The 20,674-nt window shown below is 41.4% G+C and overlaps 2 protein-coding genes across 20 annotated transcripts in view; one reads left to right on the top strand and one right to left on the bottom strand.

Moving 5' to 3' along the window:
• The window catches only part of PNPLA4 (patatin like domain 4, phospholipase and triacylglycerol lipase), a 181,827-nt gene that overhangs the window by 117,505 nt on the left and 43,648 nt on the right, over positions 1-20,674 (bottom strand). Inside the window, exon 7 of one of the 6 annotated variants that reach the window (XM_072816095.1) lies at positions 12,962-13,555. The exons of the other annotated variants lie outside the window; for them this stretch is intronic. Coding sequence (XP_072672196.1) covers positions 13,451-13,555 — 105 coding nt within the window. The 3' untranslated portion in view covers positions 12,962-13,450. Of the gene's footprint in view, positions 1-12,961; positions 13,556-20,674 lie in introns of those variants that run through there. 6 annotated transcript variants of the gene reach the window in all.
• Positions 143-18,774, top strand: LOC140627660 (uncharacterized). 14 transcript variants are annotated; one of them, XR_012026302.1, is made up of 9 exons: positions 143-244; positions 424-599; positions 2,137-2,217; positions 4,501-4,694; positions 11,336-11,489; positions 12,347-12,427; positions 13,105-13,177; positions 14,110-16,836; positions 17,424-18,774. XR_012026302.1 is itself a non-coding variant. In XM_072816103.1 (9 exons), exons 6-9 carry the CDS (start codon positions 12,350-12,352, stop codon positions 17,873-17,875), a joined length of 612 nt encoding a protein of 203 aa, XP_072672204.1. In that variant the 5' UTR covers positions 143-244; positions 424-599; positions 2,137-2,217; positions 4,501-4,694; positions 11,336-11,489; positions 12,347-12,349; the 3' UTR covers positions 17,876-18,774. The 14 variants fall into 14 exon arrangements, 11 of the variants coding, with proteins under 11 accessions (XP_072672204.1, XP_072672213.1, XP_072672210.1 ...); XM_072816103.1 differs by lacking the exon at positions 13,105-13,177 and having other exon boundaries at positions 15,455-15,642; positions 16,683-16,836; positions 17,684-18,774; XM_072816112.1 differs by lacking the exon at positions 13,105-13,177 and having other exon boundaries at positions 14,850-15,642; positions 16,683-16,836; positions 17,684-18,774.

Below are 20,674 nucleotides of genomic sequence, written 5' to 3'. Positions count from 1 at the left end.
AGTTTTAACTTTTTGGTTAGGCATTTGAGAAGGAGTGCTGAGGCCCTCAGGTTTTGTTATGTTAGGACTAAGATGAGTATCTCCTTCTTTCTCCTGGCTGAAAAGGCCATTTGTGACAACACAGATGGAACTTGAGGACATTCTATTGGTTGACATAAGTCAGACAGAGAAGGACCAATATCATATGATCTCACTTACCTGTGGTGTCTGAAGAAGCCAAACTGTGAGAAACAAAAAATAAGAGGTGGTTTCTGGGCACTTAGGTGAGGGGGGGAAGGGAAAGATGTTGGTCAAAGGGCATAAACTTCCAGTAATAAGATGAGTAAGTTCTGGAGATCTAATGCGCAGCATGCTGACTGTAGTTAACATCATTGCAATATATACTTAAGATTTGCTGAAGTATCTGCACCCCGATGTTTATAGCAGCAGTGTCGACGATAGCCAAACTGTGGAAGGAGCCTCGGTGTCCATCGACAGATGAATGGATAAAGAAGATGTGGTCTATGTATACAATGGAATATTCCTCAGCCATTAGAAACGACAAATACCCACCATTTGCTTCGACGTGGATGGAACTGGAGGGTATTATGCTGAGTGAAGTAAGTCAATCGGAGAAGGACAAACATTGTATGTTCTCATTCATTTGGGGAATATAAAAAATAGTGAGGGATCCCTGGGTGGCGCAGCGGTTTAGCGCCTGCCTTTGGCCCAGGGCGCGATCCTGGAGACCCGGAATCGAATCCCACGTCGGGCTCCCAGTGCATGGAGCCTGCTTCTCCCTCTGCCTGTGTCTCTGCCTCTCTCTCTCTCTGTGTGTGTGACTATCATATAAAAAATAAAATAAAATAAAATGTTTAAAAAATAAAAAATAGTGAAAGGGAATAAAGGGGAAAGGAGAAAAAATGAGTGGGAAATATCAGAAAGGGAGACAGAACATGAAAGACTCCTAACTCTGGGAAACGAACTAGGGGTGGTGGAAGGGGAGGTGGCAGAGGGTGGGGGTGACTGGGTGACGGGACTGAGGTGGGCACTTGACGGGATGAGCACTGGGTGTTATTCTATATGTTGGCAAATTGAACACCAATAAAAAATAAATTTATAAAATAAATAAATAAACAAATTTAAAAAAAAACAAGATTTGCTGAGATAGTAGGTCTTGAATGTAATAACCACTAGGGGTGCTTGGCTGGCTCAGTCGGTAGAGCATGTGATTCTTCATGTCAGGGTGATGAGTTCAAGCCCCATGTTGGGCATAAAGCCTACTTAAAAAAAAAGAAACGTGGTAATTTTGTGAAGTGATGGAGGTGTTAGCTAAATCTACTATGGTAGTCATTCTGCATTCTACGGAGGGATACAACAGGAGAGTGAAGTGTCCACATGAGAAAAGGATTCCAAGGTGCAGACAGTGAGGACTGTGTCAAAGGATGCAGGAAGTCTGGGGAGGGGGGTATGGGTGAAGAAGGTGATGGGGTTTAAGGAGTGCATTTGTGATGAGCACCAGGTACTGTATGGAGGTGTTGAATCACCCTGTCATACACCTGAAACTAATATAACACCATATGTTAACTAACTAGAATCAAAATTTTAAAAATGATTGGTAAGTCCAGGTGGCTGAGGACGGGTTTGACATTGCATGCTGCAGCTGAGAGGTCACTGGTGACCTCAAAAAGACCCATTTTCATTGGAGAGGTGTGCAGACACCTTGTGTTAAAGAAAAATGTAAGGTAGAGATCTGAATATGTCATAATAAACCAATTTTTTTGAAGGTGTTTTACCAGCAGGAGAACACAATGTGGGCAGTTGCTGACAAAGGAAATGGGGATAAGAAGATTATTTTTTTTCTGTTCCTTTTGGCAGGGGTGGGGTTTGACAGCAGAGTAATCACCTGCTGCTCATTTAATTGATCCAGTTCAGTGTGACCACCTAATAATGACACAGATGGGAGGGAGGATTGTGGAAGTCATAGAGAAGTCCACGCTGACTTAGGACTTATGATACAAGCAGATGGGCCCCGGGTTGCCCTGCAGTCACAGAGGGAAGGATGAAATGTGTGGGAATCAGGTGGGTAGGTGGGTAGAGTGAGGCAGAGCTGTTGTAATCTCTCTATCGAGGCTTCACACTTTCCCCATGAAATAGGAAGGTCATGAACTGCAAGCAAGAATGTGGAGAAGTTCCTGGACATTGGACAGATGTTGGACATTGAGGAGAAAAGAGAAGGTAAGATCCTCTTAGATCCCTGTCATTCAGAGTGTGGCCTGCAGACCAGCAGTCACGGCCTGAGAGTTATTGAGCTACCACCAACCTCTCCGGCACCAAAGGAACCAAAATCCACAAGATCTCTTGGTGATTTCTTTTTTAAAATCTATTTATTTATTTGAAAGAGAGAGAGCATACATGTACACGTGCAAGTTGGGGAGGGGCAGAGAGGGAGAATCCCAAGTAGACTCGGTGCTCAGCGCAGAGCCCAAGTGGGACTTGATCTCAGGACCCCGAGTTCACGGGCTGAAATCAAGAGTCGATGCTTAACCAACTGAGCCACCCAGGCGCCCCGATTTCTCAGTGTTTTCTAAGCCACTTGTTTTCAGATTTGCACACTGGATCTGACCAGGAAGATTAAAAAAATCTAGATGCTCAGGCCATACTCAACGCCAATTCCATCAGAATATTCTGGGATGGGGTCCAAACATCAGCATTCTTTTAAACCACCTGGATGGCTTTAGTATGAAACCAATTTTGATGAGAGTGTTCTGGGTATGCGGGTAAGTGGATGAACTCAAGAAAGCCCCCTGGAGGCTAATGGTCCTGGGTTTAAAGACCCCATTTTGCCAGGTTGCAAGTTTTTCTCTTCTGCTGCATAAGTGTAGGTTCAGAATGCGCAATGCAGTGCATGCAAAGAGGACTAGGGTTTGGCCAAGCAATGAGAACAGCAGCCGAGTTCCGCTTACTGGCCTGCCTTGTCTTTCCTGCATTCTCTCTCCTGCAAATTAGAGTGGCCCCATTTGTAGCTCTTGTAAATTTTTGCTGTCTGCCCAAGATTTAAAAGGACATTTTTCAGAGTTGAATGTACTAATATATAATATGCTCTCTTCTGCCCTGTATTCCTCACATATTCCTATCAGAATCATGCAAGCGTGTGATAATACAATGGATTTCCAACATCTGTGTGTGTGTTAATGATATCATTCTGTTGTGTAAGCTTGAATAAATTCATCAGTAAATCTGTGTGCCCTCAGAATCTTCACTATCATTTCCTGATTTTTGTTTCACTTTTTACTTTCTTTTCCTTTCTTTTATTGATTTACACAGATTTCCAAGTTTGTCTAGAATGCTCAGTTTAATTTCAGTAATTTATATTTTCAAAGGATTATTCTCAACTTCTCTAACATTTTCCAGTGTATCTGTGCAGATCTGTGCATAACATTGTCTTATAAATCCTTAACTGCCTTTCTGTGTGTCTGCCATATTCAGTTTCTCAGGTCTAGTTTTTTTTTTTTTTAAGATTTTATTTATTCATAGAGATACACAGAGAGAGGCAGAGATACAGGCAGAGGGAGAAGCAGGGGAGCCTGATGCAGGACTCATCCCAGAACCCTGGGATCATGCCCTGAGCCAAAGGCAGACTCCCAACCACTGAGCCACCCAGGCATCCGTCTCAGATCTAGTTTTTTTTTTAATTTTTAAAAATATTTATTTATGATAGTCACACAGAGAGAGAGAGAGAGAGGCAGAGACACAGGCAGAGGGAGAAGCAGGCTCCATGCACCGGGAGCCCGACGTGGGATTCAATCCTGGGTCTCCAGGATCGTGCCCTGGGCCAAAGGCAGGCGCCAAACCGCTGCGCCACCCAGGAATCCCCAAGATCTAGTTTTGTTAATTTCCTTCTACTGCCTTTTTTTCTCCAGCCTCCTGCCTTTTCATCATCTTTTTTTTTTTTTAAACATTTTTTTATTTATTTATGATAGTCATACAGAGAGAGAGAGAGGCAGAGACACAACAGGCAGAGGGAGAAGCAGGCTCCATGCACCGGGAGCCTGATGTGGGATTCGATCCCGGGTCTCCAGGATCGCGCCCTGGGCCAAAGGCAGGCGCCAAACCGCTGCGCCACCCAGGGATCCCCAAGATCTAGTTTTGTTAATTTCCTTCTACTGCCTTTTTTTCTCCAGCCTCCTGCGTTTTCATCATCTTTTACAGAATTTTGTCTCTTTTACTAATTAAAGACTAATTTCTTGAGGCTTATCGGTAATCATTATTTTCTTTTTATGATATTAAACAAATATTAAACAAACATGTTTATAGTAGTAAAATTAGACTGCACATGTAGTCTAATGTGGGACAGTCATCAGACAAAAGTGTGTGGCATTTGATAAGTCTCTGCAAAAAAATAAAAATTAAAAAAATACGTCTCTGCAAAGATGTTTCATGTGCTTTTGTGCGCAGACATTGGCTGCCTACATTGGCCTTACATAGAGTCTTAATCATGTGCTGTTTGCTGCTTCTCAGTTTGATCGTAGAGTGATGAAGTTGGAGATGCAACTATGGAGCATGGAATTCAAATCCTCAGTTTCTGCCTCTGCTTTGTAACAATCAGCACCTGTCTTTTATCCGCTATGAATGGCTTCCTCCTCCCAAACCTTTTGTGGGAAGCCAGAGATAGTCACACCTGCCCCCACAGGGATGACGAGGCGATTGTGAACGTGAGTGGTTTTCACCTCATTATATATGCATCAGGTCAACAGTGTTTTATAAGCATCTCTTGTTATATGTTAGCTGGTTTCAGGGTTTTTTATGATTATAAAGAAATTATTTCTAAATCGCTCAATAGGCCTCTTGTACATTTATCTGACGATATTTACAATTGTTAGATAAAAGGACTGGAAAGGTTTTATTCATTTTTTAAAATGATTTTATTCATTCATGAGGAGACACAGAGAGAGACAGAAGGAGGCAGAGACACAGGCAGAGAGAGAAACAAGCTCCCTGCAAGGAGCCAGATGTGGGACTCCATCCTGGACCCCGGGATCACGCCCTGAGCCAAAGGGAAAGATTTTAAATACAGAACTCTCTTGAAAATGCAATAGTTAACTCTGATAAAAAATGCCTGACCATATTATAATGGTACATTTTCAGAGATGTAAAGTTCTGCAGTTTTACTATGACTTCATTTGAATGCAGTAGGGATAAGTAATATATTCACAAAAAGTGAGTCCATATAGCCCTTTTCAACCCAGATTCTTTGAGAGAATTAAGCCCTAAGAGTCATGAATTTTTTTCTGAAGATTGCATTTTTAAGTAATGTCTACACCCAATGTGGGGCTCAAACCTACAACCCTAAAATGAAGAGTTGCACACTCCAATGATGAGTGAGGCAGGTGCCCTGGTAATGACTTTTCTTCTGTGCACCTATATTAATACTAGATTTAAGAGGATGTTCACTAAAATCACTGTTTATATTCTGTAGTTCGCATAAGCAATCCTGTTTGAGAAGGAATTAATAGGAAAAATTATTTCAAATTACCTCCAATTCATTGACTATATTTAAGAACAATTTTCCTTAAAACTGATTTTGGAAAATTTGATGAATCGAGTATGTTCAAAAGCAATCAATTGCCTTAGAAAAACTAGTTTTAAATAACATAGCATTAGATGAATTAAATTGTGAAAAATCAGCTATTTAATAAATAGACCTGGAGCCACACCATTTGATATGTAGCAGTTAATTCAATCTGACATAATTATTCATTTTCCTTGTTTATTTTTGCCTTTTAATCTAAGAGCAGAAAAAATAGGTTACTTCTTCAACTGTCCTCTTTCTGTTAATTTGCCCATTGTATTTTTCTTCTGTAGATTTACATTTTTCCTAACTCATTAGTTGTCATCTTAATCTGTATTTAGTTTGCTGTATTGTTCACTTTCATTTTGCCTTTTTTTTTTAATTTTTAAAAAGATTTTATTTACTCATGAGACACACACACACACACACAGAGGGAGAGAGAGAGGCAGAGACACAGGCAGAGGGAGAAGCAGGCTCCATGCAGGGAGCCCGACGTGGGACTCGATCCCGGGTCTCCAGGATCAGGCTCTGGGTTGAAGGCAGCGCTAAACCGCTCAACCACCCGGCTGCCCCTCATTTTCCCTTTTTAACTAATTAAGTTGAATGACTCCCAGATGTACTGTGGGTTTTGCTTGTTCGCTCACTGTGGAAAACTTTGATGACTAGGAACTTGCCTCTAAGAATGCCTTTGACTGAACTGAAATCCATCCAGTTCAATATTCAGCCATTTCTGGTCACCAGCACCCCTACTGGCCAACGTCCTGCCTGTCCCTCTCGTCCCAGTCATATTATGACTAAGTGAGATGATAGGTGAATGTAGTTGACATGCTATTTTCCTCTTTAACCCAACCAATCCAGTATATGTATTTCAAAACATTTATTTATTGATGCATTGTTGAATAAGACAGAGAAGGTGGAGAGAGGAGCCAGTGTATAGTATGCAAGCACGTGAATAAAAAGATACTTCATCATCAAGACAGTGTGGCAAAAGAACAGACAAACGGGCAAAGGGAACAGAGCAGGCAGCTGAGAAACAGACCCACACAAATATAGTCAGCTGATCTTTGACAAAGGAACTAAGGAAATATGATGGTGAACAGATCATCTTTTCAACAAATGGTGCTGGAGCAACTGGACATCCACATGCAAAAAAATTAATCTAGGGGTCTCTGGCTGGCTCAGTCTGAGAGCCTGCAACACTTGGTCCCCGGGTTTGTAAATGCGAGCCCCATGCTGGCTGTAGAGATTACTTAAAAATAAAACTCTTTTGGGACACCTGGGTGGCTCAGCAGTTGGGTGTCTGTCTTTGGCTCAGGGCATGATCCCGGAGTGCCGGGATCAAGTTCTGCATCGGGCTCCTTGCATGGAGCCTGCTTTTCCCTCTGTCTGTGTCTCTGCCGCTCTCTCTCTCTCATGAATAAATAAATAAATTAAAAAAAAATAAGTAGGGGATCTCTGGGTGGCTCAGTGGTTTAGCGCCTGCCTTTGGTCCAGGGCATGATCTTGGGGTCCCGGGATCGAGTCCCACATTGGGCTCCCTGCATGGTGCCTGCTTCTCCCTCTGCCTGTGTCTCTGCCTCTCTCTCTCTCTCTCTGTCTCTTATGAATAAATAAATAAAATATTTTTAAAAATTAATAAATAAAAATATAAATAAATAAATAAAAATAAAAATCTTTTAAAATAAATCTAGACCATAGACCTTATATACCCTTTATTTTTTAATGTTTTTTTTTAAGATTTTATTTTTAAATAATCTCCACACCCACCATGGGGCTCATATTCACAACTTTGAGATTAAGAGTCACACAATCTACCAATGGAGCCAGCTGGGCACCCCAGACATTATACTCCTTAAAAAATTAACTCAAGTGCATCACAGAGATAAATGTAAAATGAGGAAACCATAGACATCTAGATGATAACACAGGAGAAAATCTAGATGATCTGGGGTTTGGTAATGACATTTTAGATATAATCCATGAAAAAAATAACTGATAGCCAATATTGCATTAAAATCAAAAAGGTCTGCTCTACAAAAGATACCATCGTGGCAATGGGAAGAGAAAACACAGTCTAGAAGAACTATTTGCAGGATGGCTGGATGGCTAGGCATCTGCCTTTGGCTTGGGTTGTGATCTCCAGGTTCTGGGATTGAGCCCCACATGAGGCTCCCAGCTCAGCGGGGAGTCTGCTTCTCCCTCTGCCTCTTTCCCACTTGTTCTTTCTCTTTCTCTCTCAAATGAAAAAATTAAAAATATTTTAAAAATATATTTGCAGAAGACAGATCTGATGAAGGGCTGTTGTTATCCAAAATATACAAAGAAGTCTTAACGTTCAACAATAAGAAAATAACTCAATTTAAAAATAGTCAAGGTATCTGGGCAGACGCCTCACCATAAAGGTACACTTATGGCAAACACGTCGATAAAGAGAAGTTCCACATCATATGTTATTAGGGAATCACAAATTTGAATGAGATACACAAATGTTGGAATGGTGAAAATGCAAAATGCTGACAACACAAATTGCTGGTGAGGATGTTGAAAATCAGGAGCTCTCATATGCAGGTTATGGGAACACAAAATGATAAGGTCACCTTGGAAGACAGTTTGGCAGTTTGTTAAAAACTAAACTTACTTTTACCATAAGATCCAGCAATGGTGCTCTTTGCTATTTACTAACCAAAGGATGCAAAATCTTATATCCACACAAAAAACCTGCGCATGGGTGTTTATAACATCATTGCCAATATCTGGAAGCAAGCAAGGTGTCCTTCAGTGGGCGAATGGATACATAAACGGTTGTACCTCCAAAGCAGAACATCATTCAGTGCTAGAAAGAAATGAGCTATCAGGCCATGGAAAGCCACGGATGGAACCTGTAGTGCATATCACTAAGTGAAAGAAGCCAGTCTGAAAAGTCTACATACTGCGTGATTCCAATTCTGACTTTCTGGAAAAGGCAAAACTACAGAGACAGTAAAAAAATCAGTGGTTGCCAGGGAATTGGCGGGGGGGGGGGGGGGGGGCGATGAATAAGCTGAGTACAGAGGGTTTTTAGCACAGCAAATCTATTCTGTACCCTGTAACAGTGATACACGTCATTATACATTTGCCCAAACCCACAGGATGCATAAGCCCAAGAATGAACCCTAATGTAAAGCATGGACTCTGGGTGATAATGATGTGTCAGTGTAGGTTTGTGGATGTTAACATCTTGCGTGAGATTTGGATAGTAGGATAGGCTGTGCACTTAGGGGGGCAGGGGGATGTCTGTGATTTCTGCTCACCTTAACTGTGAACCTAAAACTGTTCTAAATAATAGAATCTATTTTTTTTTTAAGATTTTATTTATTTATTTGAGAGAGAGAGACAGAGAGAATAGGCAGAGGGACAGAGACAGAAGCAGAAGCACTCTGCTGAGCAGGGAGCCTGCTGTGGAACTTGATCCCAAGACCGGAGCTGAAGGCAGATGCTTAATAGACTCAAGCCACACAGGCATCCTGAATCTTTTTTTAAAGATTTTATTTATTTATTCATGAGAGACACAGAGAGAGGCAGAGACATAGACAGAGAGAGAAGCAGGCTCTTCACGGGGAGCCCGAAGTGGGACTTGATACCCGGACCCAGGATCACGCCCTGAGCCAAAGGTAGACGTTCAACCACTGAGCCACCCAGGCGTCCCCAACGCTATTTTTGTAAAAATATTTCAGGCAAGTGTTTTGAAGAAAATACCTGAAGGTAATATGATAGGGAGTATGTGGAGGGGCAAATTTTGATGGGTTATAGGTGTTCTCTATAAGAGATTTCAAACTTTTTTTTTTTTGGTGAGGGAGGTTGTCTAATCCTAGGGTTTCCTGCTGCTGTTGAGGTGAGAGGGTAGTGTTATTACCATATTGTTAGCAAATTGTGTGTATGTGTATGTGTGTGTGTTGCACTCAACAATATTTTCAGATTTTTTTTAAGTTAATATAGTAGTCTTTATTACCTATCGTATGATCCTCTTGGTGAATCAATGTGCATACCATTTGCCAAAACAGAAAGAGCATTTGCTGCTCCTAGGACTCACGGTTTAATTTGCATCTATTAATGAACATTATTGATCATATTGTACACATCTCTACATTTTCATTGATTTATTTCTTTTGACTTATCCTGTCAAAAGACTGGAAAAGTGTGTTAAAGTTTCCCCAAACAAAAAACAAAACAAAACAAAACAAAAAAAAGTTTCCCCAAACAATTTAGTGTCTTTGCATTTTAAAACACATTTTGTAAGTACATTTCAAATATATTTGGATGCTTTGTCATTCACCTCATAAATATTCATGACTATAATAGCTCCATTGACATTTTATCTTAATTGATGAGTGCTTTCAAATTTTGTCCTTGACATATTTTAGTATCAAACATTTCAGCAAATCAAACTTCGTTGCTTTTTTATAAAACTTCTTTTTGTGCAGATGCATTGGTTAAAGACTTGGAACATTAATTTTCTATATATATTTCTAAAAAAAAAGACAAACAGAATTACTTAAATCAACTTCAGATTATGAAAAATAGAGAAAAGTACTTCTCAATAACCTTTCTGAGCGTGATTAAAAGAAGTATAACCACCAAAACACAAAATGAGGTCATCATTCAGTATGTACTGATTTTGGAAGGAAATGGATGGGAGCCATTTGAAAAACAGAGAACTAAATAGGAAAACACATTGATAGACATATTTATTGTTTAAGTCATTGGGTAAGTAATTTCCATTCAATATGTTTTTAAGTGTTTCATCAAATCATGGTTTCCAGGGAGCACGTGGCTGGCTCTTTTGGTAGAGCATGCAACTCTTGATCTTGGGGTCGTGAATTCAAGCCCCATGTTGGGTGTACAGCTTACTTCAAATCCTGGTTTCCATATTACTATGTCATGTGCTTCACCTTAGAGATTGTCATGCTGTGACATGCCTTGTTTTGTTGTATTTATGTATTTCACCTGGCAAATGAATGTGTTAATATTTATATGCTTAGAGATTTATTTTTTTAAGATTTTATTTATTTATTTATTCATGAGAGACACAGAGAGGCAGAAACATAGGCAGAGGGAGAAGTAGGCCCCGAGATGCGGATTCCTGATGCGGGATTCAATCCAAGGACCCCAGGATCACAGCCTGAGCTGAAGGCAGATGCTTAACCACTGAGCCACCCAGGTGCCCCTGCTTAGAGGTTTAAAAGTAAATGCACAAGATTTCCATGTTTGCACATTTAGAATGTTTCTGCAAAAGGCACACAGAAGATTCCATTTTACAACATTATCATTGGAAATACATACCACAATTAGATATACAGAACACAGGAGCATAGTTTTAAAACAGAATGGTAAAAAAAATAAATAAATAAATAAAAATAAAACAGAATGGTGTGGTTTTCGGAGTAAATTCTAAATCTTATTCCTTAATTCTCAATCTCATTCATTCTGTGTACTTCAATTTTAGATGTGTGAAGTAACAGGAAGTAGATGATTGCTACCTTGTAATAATGCGCTTTCCCACAAAGATGTCTGTCTGTCTCATAATTCCCAAAATGTGTGACCACATTTTTAGATGTCAACGGAGAATTAAAGCTGCAGATGGAATTAAGCCTGCTAATTAGTAGACTTTAAAATAAGAGGATTATCCTAGGCCACCAGTGTAATCCTAAGGGTACTTAAATGTGGAAATGGGAGGCAGAGCAGTGTTCGAATGAGGTGATACCTCATGAGGTGGTAGGACTCACTGGGTCATTGTTGGCTTTGAAGAGGAAAGAGTCCACAAGCCAAAGAATGTGATCAACCTTTCTAAGCTGTAGAAGACAAGAAAACATGCTCTGCTGTAGAGCCTCCAGAAAGGACCGCAGCCTTGCTGCCATCTGTGAAACCCATATGGACTTGTGAACTCCAGAGCTGAAGATCTGTAAGTTTCCATTGTTTATGATTTTGCACTTAGATTCACTCGCTTACAATTCAAATATTTGCCCAAAAGCCCATGGGCCTCTTGGTTGTGAGAATGAGAAAGTGTTGTCCACAAGGCAACATAGTGACAGGTGACCAAGTCAAAAAATGGTCCTCGGGGAGGGGGTCACCATTTGTGCAATGCAGCTGTTCTGTAACTGCTTTCAAACCCAGCATGCCAAGCTCAGAGTGTCCGCTGTGTAAAAGGTGACATTATTTCAGTTTTGCAAGCTCAAGGTTTTAGAGCTTCATTGGAAACAGCATGAGGCCTACCCATTCTTTATTGTCATTCCTGGCTCACATCCATGTCACAGCTAGATTGAAATAGAAGGATGAGAGCCTAATTATTTTGCTTTTTGTTTCATTATTTCATTTTAGTCAGTTAACAAAATGAGGCACACATGTGAAATTAGCAGAAAGACTTCTTGATAATGACTTCCTGTAGCCATCACTGAATTTCCTCATTTAATCAATAATTTCATTATTTTATGTGGAGCTGTGTAAAGCTCCCCTTTCCGTGTACATATATACATAACTAATTTTGTTGTTTCAAAACATTCATTCCTGCCAAAACTATTTATACCATTTTAAAATATTAAAAAATTTTCATGTTTAGTTCCTATCAGCATGCTGTCTTGATTATATTATGGAGTATCATTATTTCAATGTAAAATTTTGACAAATGACCATAATAAATCTATTGATTTATTCCATTATATTATATGGAAAAGTCTTGACTGGTAGCAATGCTGCCAAGCTTCAGAAGAATGTTCTCTTCAGCAGAGAAAAGTCCTGTTTTTTACTCTGCTTCTGTTTTAGCACATGGTGTTGGATATGATACAGACTGATACAGCAACACAAGACTGCAGATTGAAAGTGCGAATCAAGAAGATTCTACAGGTATATTTTTCTCAACACTTATTGCTAATACCCACCTCAATGTAATGCAAGAAAATGCACAGATTATATGGTATCTCCATTTCTGAAATGTGAGAATTTTTTTTTAAGGGAAAAAATGTGCTTTTAATGTCTTTGGCTTTTGTAAGAATCTTTCCACCTAGGTAAGTTTACACTCACTTTTACTCCTAGGAATGTGTGTTATATGTATTCTGAGTGATTGTAACTAGTTTCTTTTTTTTTTTAAGATTTTATTTATTTATTCATGAGACACACAGAGAGAAAGAGAGGTAGAGACACAGGCAGAGGGAGAGAAGTAGGTTCCATGCAGGGAGCCTGACGTGGGACTCAATCCCGGGTCTCCATTATCATGCCCTGGGCTGAAGGTGGTGCTAAACCACTGAGCCACCTGGGCTGCCTTGATTGTAACTGGTTTATGGGTAAGTAACACCTGAAGATGTTTCCTTTCCTAAAAGAATGTAACTATGCTTTCTTTTTGTGACAATTCCGTGTACAGTATTTTTCAAACAAAGGAAGGCTTTAGACTTTTGCAAGCTCACAAAAACCTCCTCTATTACAAATTCTTTTTTATTTAAGGAATTTTAAACCTTTAAACCCTACCCTTCTTACCCCAAGGTAAGTTCAAGAGTGAGATGTGTGTATCTGATTGATTTCTGCAGTGGAGGAGACCATTGGTTAGCATTTTGGCTCCCAGCTGCCCAGATGGCATTTTCCATTGAAAAATCTGCAAAGGTAGGTATTTTGGAATCAGGGAAAAGAAGAAACCAGGTCTGGTCTAGTAGGTGTTCCTGCTTTGAAGAGCAGCCTGCACACATTATTTTTGCAGCAGAGGTAACAAATATGTGTTGAGCTGCCATCATTCCCACATATGTAATTCTCATAACAATTTCAAAATAAGTCCTGTATTCATTTGATGAATCTATTTTGGTTCTGGAGATTAAGTGACTTATAAGAAGCTGAGAGAGGGTGAGAATTCAGTCTTGTCTATCCACAAAGTCCAAGCTCTCATGACTGTATTCTCCTGTGTTTTCTGTCATAGAACAGATATGGTTTTCCAGGCAAGTCACGTCCCTGGGTTGTGCAGGAATTCACAACACACCACGGAAATATCTGTGTCCACAAAAACCAGAGAGGATGGGGTTAAGCAGATAAAAATACAACAGTCGTTTTAGAAATCTAGATTTAAAAGAGGAATAGAAGCAAGGCAAGATGATGTTTGATTATGATACATAATGGATTCCTCAAATGCTTAAATGTAATTAAAGATATAAAAAGGATAGAAGGAAACGTAAAAATGCTATGAATATACAGCACTGTAATGAGTTGCTTCCTTAAGACACAGCACTAGTTGCAGACACTTGTCCATTTAAAAAAAAAAAAAAAAAAACAGCCAAAGAGAGAAGGCAGTTTAGGAAGACAAAGATGATGTCAGTGGAGCTCCTGCAGGTGGTGAGGTTGGGGCAGGAGGGGGAAGTGATGGAGAAGAGAGAGGTTCACATGGTTAGACTGTCCTTTAGTAGAGGCCCTGAAGGATGATGGCATTGTCCAGAGCACTAGGTAAGTTTCACAGTTTCATTGGCAACTGAATAAAAATGAATATAATTCCATTGCCATCAAATCCTTGAGATTTAGTACATTTAATTCTATTTAATTCTATTTTGCAGAGAGTGATGAATATGGAATTTATGTTCGGCAGGACCGTCAAGAAAGCAACATTTCTCTTGATACCCTACTCTGATAATCGTCTCATTTGGCTACATAAATAAGCCTGGAATGGACAGGAGATTGCAATTTTACTGGATTTAAGATAACACTGCAGCTGAGAGCTTGGAATCTTCCAAGACTTTCTCCTGCTTTCAAAAGTCACAAATGCAGAACCATTAGATTTCTCCATCAGATTAATATTTTTCCTAAAAAATGCAGTTTCTTGGGATTGGTCAGTCTTCAGTTGGATAATGGTGGTGGTCAGTGCTCTGGGATTTTGAAAGTTACAGTCCTTCCTTAAGAAGGCATTTTGTGAAAGGAAATTGGATTATTGTGTATGCTTAAGAAAAAAAAATGAAAGGTTTAAGCCTTTTCTTCTTTGAAAAAAAGAGTAATTTTTAACCTTAAAAATACTATTGGAATTCCAAAGCAGCAGCAAAAATGTCTTACGTGTGCCTATCTGTGAGATCAAATATGTATAAAAGAATATGATGCATGTAATCATAATTGTAGTGTCAGAGCACAGTTTCTGGATCTCAGCCCTATCAACATTTGTGTCTGGATATTTCCCTGTAGTGGGGGTGTCCTGTGCATCGCAGGACATTGAACAGCACCTCTGGTCTCCATCTACTAGATGCAATAGTAGCCCTCCAGCTATCACTCCAAAAATGACTCCAAGCATTGTCCATGTTCCCTACAGGGAATCACTGCCCATTGAGAACCACTGTGTTAGAGATGAAGTTGTTTCTTGTAATTCTGCTGTTGGAGAGATTTGTTTTCCTTTCCTTATATATTTTTTTTATCACCTGAAATTCTACCCAAACATCACAGAAAATGTAAGTTCTGTGAGAACAGGGATCTTGTCCGTCTTGCTTATTAGCCTACTCAGGGCCTAGCATTTTAATAAATACTTCTTGAATAAATGAATAGAAATACAATAAAAATAAATCTGCTCATGCTTTATTGAGTAGATAAAAGAAGATGTGATTTCATTAATAATATATTTAGATCTATTTGAGTTCTTAAGCTTTGTATTAAATGGAATTTTACTGACCTCGGATTAGTGAATTTTACAAGTAATATAAATCTACTCTTTCTCATTCTCTTCTCTATTAATTGGGTTACTCAACCAATAGGCATTGTGTGCAAGGTTGTAAAGAAATACATAACAAATATATTAGATATTGTGATCACTTTGTAATTTGTAATAGGAAGAACTCTACAAAATGTGAAGATACTTTGTAGACTGAAAAGGAAAAAGCCATTTGTATCATTTAACTGGTTGTTTGGCTTTGCTTGTTTCAGCTGGATGTTCTGGGAATTGAGGCGATGTGTTCAAACTTTGGGGAAGAAAGTGATGGTGAACATACCCCCATAGACTTCAAGAGGAATGGAAGCCACCAGAGCTGCTTCACAACAGACGGGTTACCCAGCAGTGCCAGAGAGTCAGGGATGGGAGCAAATGAAGACTCTGCTATTCAGGGTGTGGGGAGGTGAGTGCTAAAGTCAATTTGCAGCGATAGACACAAGACTGAAAGGCCAGAAGCATGGGGATCCCTGGGTGGCTCAGTGGTGTACTGCCTGCCTTCGGCCCAGGGCATGATCCTAGAGTCCCGGGATCGAGTCCCACGTTGGGCTCCCTGCATGTAGCCTGCCTTTCCCTCTGCCTGTGTCTCTGCCTCTCTCTCTGTGTCTCTCATGAATAAAAAAAAAAAAAAAAAAAAAAAAAAAGGCCAGAAGGAAACATTTCAGTAGTATCCAAAATCTATTGTGTTTACTCATGAAACTATGGATGACGAGGCTGGCAGATTTGGAAACAGCCGGCAACTTGGGGAAGCCAGAGGAAGTAGGCAGCCGTTATTGGGGATTCCTGAGAGCAAAGAGAAGCTGCCCATCACTGGGATGGAGGCTTGGGATAAGGATTCAGCTTTCTTCGGGGCCAGAGCTCACCCCTGCCGGCAGACTTGAGGGCTGAGGGTCCTGCTGCGGGAGGGGTTGTGACAGGGCTGTGACAACATGTTCTGAGAGGCAGGTGTGTCATTTGTGGGGGGCATGCTTATTTCCACTGAGGACTTTGCCATCTGCACTTGCAGTGGGGCCACCGAGTGAGAAATGCCTGGGTCTGCAGCGGCAACCAGGCACACGCCAGCTCCCTTCCATCTCATTGTGGGGTCGGAGACATGTGCCTTCTGCTGATGCTGGGGACTCAGCTCAACTGCGTTCTATTGTAGTAGAAGGGAGGGAGGGAGGAAAGAGGAAGAATGCAAAGAAGGTAGATGGAAGGAAGGGAAGGAGGAAGCAAGAAAAGAAAGGGAAGGAAGGGGAGAGAAGAAACAGAGTCAGGATGAACACAAAGCAGGAAGGAAGGAGGAAGAAGGAAAGAACATGATGGAGAGTTACCTAAGAGTCTTAGGCCTTTCATGGAACTTGTGCTGAAATTAAAAGCATACATTGTGCCCTTGGAAATCTCACACACGTGCAAACCCATTTCTTGTCATTCTTTTGTGGCTTCCATAATGTCCTGAGCGTAAAGAGCCCTTCCGGGAAGTCTTGAGACAGAAGTCCCCGGCACAGGGCCCGCTCCACCCGCCTGCAGTCTCCCATGCACCGGTCCCCGGGGAGGCTCTTACGGAATGCCTCCTAGTAAAAGTTACTTCCAGTTGGAATGTAAGGAAGCTTTCCGCAAGGTAAGTTGCTGTCCCTCTTATTTGGCTCTTAACATATCCAGGTGCATCTCGTGAACAGCTCTTCCCAACACGTGCCCTCAACGCGGAGCTTTCTGCCGCCGTATTTCAGGGTTCAACAGCCAGACGGGGCTCCCCCAGGCCACGTCTATTCACTGCTGCTCTTCCCCTCGTCCCGCTCTAAAGCTCCCTTCTTCCCCAGGGCTCTCGGGCACTGCTGTCTGTGCGGCCACTTGTCAGCTTGTGGCCCTCGGGTCTGGCTCACGGGCTTGGCCTCCGTGTCCTCCACGGTGGGCTCACAGGAGCCCGTGGATTTTCCGGCTGCCCCCTCTCGTCGCGTGGCTGGCATCGGTGACCTCCTCGGGTCCTAGAAGGCAGCCGGAGCCATGGCCCCGCTGCTGCTGGCTCCCCTGAGAGCTCCCTCCCACCGGGACTTAGCAAGGTTCCCGACCCTCTTCTTCCTGGTTTCCCTCCTCCTAGAATGCTTTGTCCTGAGGACCCTTCCTTCCATTCCCTTCCCTGTGGATCGTGGCCTGGGGCCAGTTCTGGGAGAATCTGATAGCCCTTGTCTCCTTACCCTCCATCTCTAGCACATCTTTGCGTCTGTTCTTCTCCTCGTGAGCACCTTCCAGGCTTCTGGAATGTCCATCACCCCCCAGAGCTCTACTACCTCCAGGGCAGCACCACGCAAATGCCACCCCTGAGTCTCATGGCTCCCAGCTGGGTATTTTTATACACAATGTCTACAGTTCCGGCCCGGATGTCCTACCAGAGCGAACACATCTGATCTAGACCACACTTCTGCGAGGACATGTTGTTCACCACTTTCTTCCTCCTGTCCTCTCCTTAGGCCAAGGCAGCCTTGTCTGTGGGGCTGAGGCTGGGGCGAGGTTCAGCTGATTTGCCTTTCCGGGAGGCTCCCACCGGAAGACAGGAGCACCTCCTGTGGCACTCCAGACCTTGGGCAGTCCTGCTGGTGGACATCTGCCCTGAAGGCAGGGCAAGGGCTCCACCCACGTCTATGCCTAATTGTGTGCTATGAGCTGCTTCTCTCTTTGAGCCACAGCAGCTAGAAAGGCCCAACATTCCCTGATAGCTCTGGGTTTTGGCTCCTCCCAGAAGCTAGTTCTCAGGCAGTTCTGTGGAGTCTTTGCAGCTTTTCAGTGCTTTGAACAAGTCTTCACAAGTTTGACCCTAATTAATTCATAATTAAAGCCAGTGATATTTACTAAAAATTCCTAAAGACTTTAATAACTCACTTGAGCAAAAAAAAGGTATTCCTAAAATATTCATGCCAAAAAAAAGGTATGAAATAACAAAGACTAATTTGTGTATGCTTTAAAAAAAGAGAGAGAGGGAAGTCTTTAAAAGGTTATTTCATCCAGATTTTGAAGACTTATATTTTCAGCGAGAGTGGCGAGATCTGAGGGACTCATGTAGCATGAATGAAAGAGGAAACCCAATGATTTCTCTTTTCTGTGCTACTACTTTAATCCACACCCCTCTCCTGCCTTCTGAGAATTATAATTATCTCTCACACGGTTACTTAAGTCTTTCCTGGTTCTCACTTCACGACTTCAGGCTTAGTTTCCTTTGGTAAAATGACGATGCCTTTCTGCTCCCATACTCAGAGATCATCAGTGTCTTTGGGCCACCACAGGAGTCACTGCACCCTGCTCGGGTAGGCCAACATGCCTCTGTCTGCAGGCTGGGATGTGGTCTTAGCTCACACTATTTATCACCCTGGATTTAGAAGATGCTTCTGATGAATGAATGTTGCATTAGCATGTGCCCCATGTTCTCCCAAGTGATCATCCCTTCTTCTTCACCAACCATGCTGTTCCACAGAGCGTTCATTTAACCACCACTCCCAACGATGCATGAACACTTCCCCTAGTCTCGTTTCTGAAGCCTTAAAAAAAAAAAAAAAGAATCTTCCAGTTGTGCCTGGCTGGGTCAGTTGGAAGAGCTTATGACTCTTGATCTGGAGGTCAGGAGGTTTAGTTCCAAGTTGGGTGTAAAGATTAAATAAATAAAAACTTGGGAAAAAAAATCTTTCAGGGGCACTCAATGGCTTAGGTGGCTAAATTTCTAACTGTTGATTTTAGCTCAGGTCATGATCTCATGGGTCATGGGATCAAGCCCCACATTGGGCTTCTCACTTAGCCAGGAGTTGGCCTGAAAGATTCTCTCCTCTGTCCCTTTTCCTGCTCCCATGCTCTCATGTTCTCTCTCTCTCAAAATAAATGAATCTTTATGTTTTTTTAAAATTTTATTTATTTATTTAAGAGACAGTGAGCAAGAGAGAGCAAAGGAACAGGGGCAGAGGGAGAGGGAGAAGCAGGCTCCCCACTGAGCAGGGAGCCCAACGAAGGACTCGATCTCAGGACCCTAGGATCATGCCCTGAGCTGAGGCAGACACTTAACTTAATTGACTGAGCCACCCAGGTGCCCCAATAAATAAATCTTTAAAAAAAGTTTTCCATACTACTTCTGTACGCCAACATGTATACAAGGACTCGTTTCAATGTAGTAATCATGTAATCATTTTGAGTACTGCAGCTGTGTGTCATGATTTGGGTACCCTCTTCTCATCCTACCACATGGTGCACATACTGCATATCTGACATAGAGTAATTCATCCTTAATCTTAAAATTTAATTTTTTTAGATCATTCTACTGTATAGGATTAATGCACGCGTGTGCGTACACACACACACACATATTAGCAATGAGGAGAATTTCAATGCAAATGAATGTTTCACCCTTACCAGGGTTAATAAGTCATTAACCTAATTAAGAGGCAACCAAACCAGATGGTGAAGAATCATAAGAAAGGGTATAAGGGATAAAAGACAAGCCTGAACAGAAGTGGACTTTTAGAAGACCTTAGGAGAGGTATCCTATGCTTAGGGAAAGTAAATCCAGATGTTAGAACTGTCTTTCTGTCTGTTAGAAAGAAGAATGTTCAGACTCTAAAAAGAGGGAACCCAGAGTGTGTGTTTCAGCACAGAATCAGCATGAGCAGAGCTAAGCAAATTGGGACTGCAGGCTGAAAGTTAAAAAGAACAATCTGCATTTGGCTGGCTATCCACTTAAAGCACCCACAGAACTTTGCTCTTCTAGAATGGTAGTGGGAATTAGCAGACAATTCTTCACAATTGCAAGTCATAAACTCTGAAAGACAAGGAACATCTGGCTCAAGAAAGAAAACAAAAAAATTATGTCCCTCCGAACGAGCATCATTTACCATAAAGGATGCTCACTTTTAAGTATTAACTTAAAGCTACAGGGAAGGAAAATCTTGAAACAGATTTCATGAGCAAGACATGGCAAACAGTAATCCATTGTAGAATTCCCCTAACTTCTAAGTTAGTATCATTAACATGCTCTGAAGACAGTAAGCTGGTTTATTTTAATGAAAAATTGTAATTATCTGAAACTTCAATGATATTTACTTGTCACTTTGGTCCCTCTAACCATTTTCACAGAAGGTCTTCAATTTTGCATCTAGACAAGATTGGGCGCGTTCAGGGTGGTATGGCTGTAGACTAATTTTGCATCCAAAAAGTATATTAGATGTTGTTCCTGGGGATGCACTGCTATGTTGGCCCTTCATCAGTGAAGAGTGAATGAGTGAGTGGTTAACAGAATGTTATATGAACATCTCTTGTTGGCATTTCTTCCTCTTCAGATCCCACCTACAATAAGATTTAAGTGAGCAGAGGGCAGCCTTGGTGGCTCAGTGGGTTAGTGCCGCATTCAGCCCAAGGCATGATCCTGGAGACCCAGGATTGAGTCCCACATTGGGCTCCTGCATGGAGCCTGTTTCTCCCTCTGC

Source organism: Canis lupus, chromosome X (assembly GCF_048164855.1).
Source record: "Canis lupus baileyi chromosome X, mCanLup2.hap1, whole genome shotgun sequence".
NCBI lineage: Eukaryota > Metazoa > Chordata > Mammalia > Carnivora > Canidae > Canis > Canis lupus.
The sequence above is the reverse complement of the archived record's forward strand: the minus strand, read 5'-3'. Positions and strand labels throughout refer to the sequence as shown.

Excerpts from the sequence above, each read along its gene's own strand:
- LOC140627660 (XM_072816101.1), top strand. The coding sequence starts at position 14,818 with ATGACTCCAAGCATTGTCCATGTTCCCTACAGGGAATCACTGCCCATT. Across the intron at positions 14,986-15,454 it reads ACCCAAACATCACAGAAAAT|CTGGATGTTCTGGGAATTGA; the intron begins GTAAGTTCTGTG and ends TGCTTGTTTCAG. Across the intron at positions 15,643-16,682 it reads GCTATTCAGGGTGTGGGGAG|AGCCCTTCCGGGAAGTCTTG; the intron begins GTGAGTGCTAAA and ends CTGAGCGTAAAG.